The sequence below is a fragment of the Pundamilia nyererei genome, unplaced genomic scaffold (assembly GCF_000239375.1).
Source record: "Pundamilia nyererei isolate P.nyererei 1_Seehausen unplaced genomic scaffold, PunNye1.0 scaffold00091, whole genome shotgun sequence".
NCBI classification, from domain to species: Eukaryota; Metazoa; Chordata; class Actinopteri; order Cichliformes; family Cichlidae; genus Pundamilia; species Pundamilia nyererei.
In genome coordinates this window covers 458,784-460,056 of record NW_005187492.1, presented here as the reverse complement: position 1 = coordinate 460,056, position 1,273 = coordinate 458,784, and the positions used below count along the sequence as shown (strand labels likewise).

Here is a 1,273-nt window from a genome sequence, read left to right as displayed (position 1 = left end):
TTATCGATGCGTATACCCTCTCTCGCTTCAACTGACCTTTATTCCTTGTTTCTCCAGCGCATACCTACACCTCTGTAGGACTCCACATCACATAAGCCAATTCTCTACATTTAAAGCTACTTTTAAAATCCCTACTACCACCTCTATACACCAACCTTTCCTTCTCTCTCACTGCCTCCAAGCACCCGCCACCCCACTCCTCCTCCTTTGGTTTTGTCCAACAGTAGCATAGAGTTTACACAAAATACCTTCACTGACACAACCCTCCACATTTATCTGAGCCTGGGACCGGCAGTAGAAGTGCACTGGCTTGTTGTCATCTGTAACGGTTGTACAAAAACAGTTGAGATATTTCAGAGCTCAACAAAAAACACTAAGAAAAACCTGCTGTTAAATGTTAAATTTCTTATAATTTACTGAACAATTAAAAAAGACAGACTTGTTCAAATGATCTGTATTAAATGTCTTTTATTGCACTTGTGGTTAATATAATTAACACGGCACTTTAACAGTTCATCACACGTGAGATCTGTCTTTGGATTGAATTATATTTTTGAAAATACTGTCAATAATTGTTAGTCCAAGAAGCCATGTTTTCTGAAGACTCAGCTAAGTAAACAAAGGCTATATTGGCACTTCCAGGTGATATAACATTGATAACTTGTGGTATGTACTAAGTGTAAGTTCTTCCAAATAACAATACAAATAAAAAATACCCAGTGTCTTATTAATGTTCGGCAAAAGACAAGGTGAAAGTGATGTTACTGTGTCGCATTAGAACAGAACAAACAACTTTAAGGTGCTGGAATTATAAAAATAATGTCGGCATTGGTCGATCCTCTTCTTAATTCTCATAGCTGTGTAAGAATATGAGTCTAAAAACAAAACTCATCCTCCAGAGGTTTCTCTAAGTGTTCATACCACCTTTATGCTGGGTGGCCCACAGGTTTCTGTAAAATTTCTGCCAAACTGATGAGTCCAGTGTTTCACTCCGCTGCCTTTCATTTATTTTTAAACTTTGAAATGTAAAAGCAGTTTTACTTTGTACTCGTCTGTAATCTCGTCACAGTTTGAGATATTTATTTGAAAGCGGTTTTTGCAGAGTTCAGCATTCTCAGCGGGAGTACGGCTTCCACCCATTCATTCGGGGTAGCCATCATGCGCTCCCACAGCGCCACCTCATAAGGACTCGAGTCCATCCAGTCCACCACTGCTCCGTAACTTCTGCCTACAGAGAGAGAGAGAGACTAAAAAAAGCACCAAAAAAAAAAAA

At 39.0% G+C, this 1,273-nt stretch overlaps 1 protein-coding gene across 3 annotated transcripts in view; it reads right to left on the bottom strand.

Moving 5' to 3' along the window:
• Nucleotides 1–457: 457 nt before the first annotated feature.
• sytl2b (synaptotagmin-like 2b) overlaps nt 458–1,273 on the bottom strand; it is a 17,422-nt gene continuing 16,606 nt past the window's right edge. For all 3 annotated transcript variants that reach the window (XM_005739303.1, XM_005739304.1, XM_005739305.2), the window contains one exon: nt 458–1,228. In XM_005739303.1, coding sequence (XP_005739360.1) covers nt 1,080–1,228 — 149 coding nt within the window. In that variant the 3' untranslated portion in view covers nt 458–1,079. The remainder of the gene's footprint in view (nt 1,229–1,273) is intronic.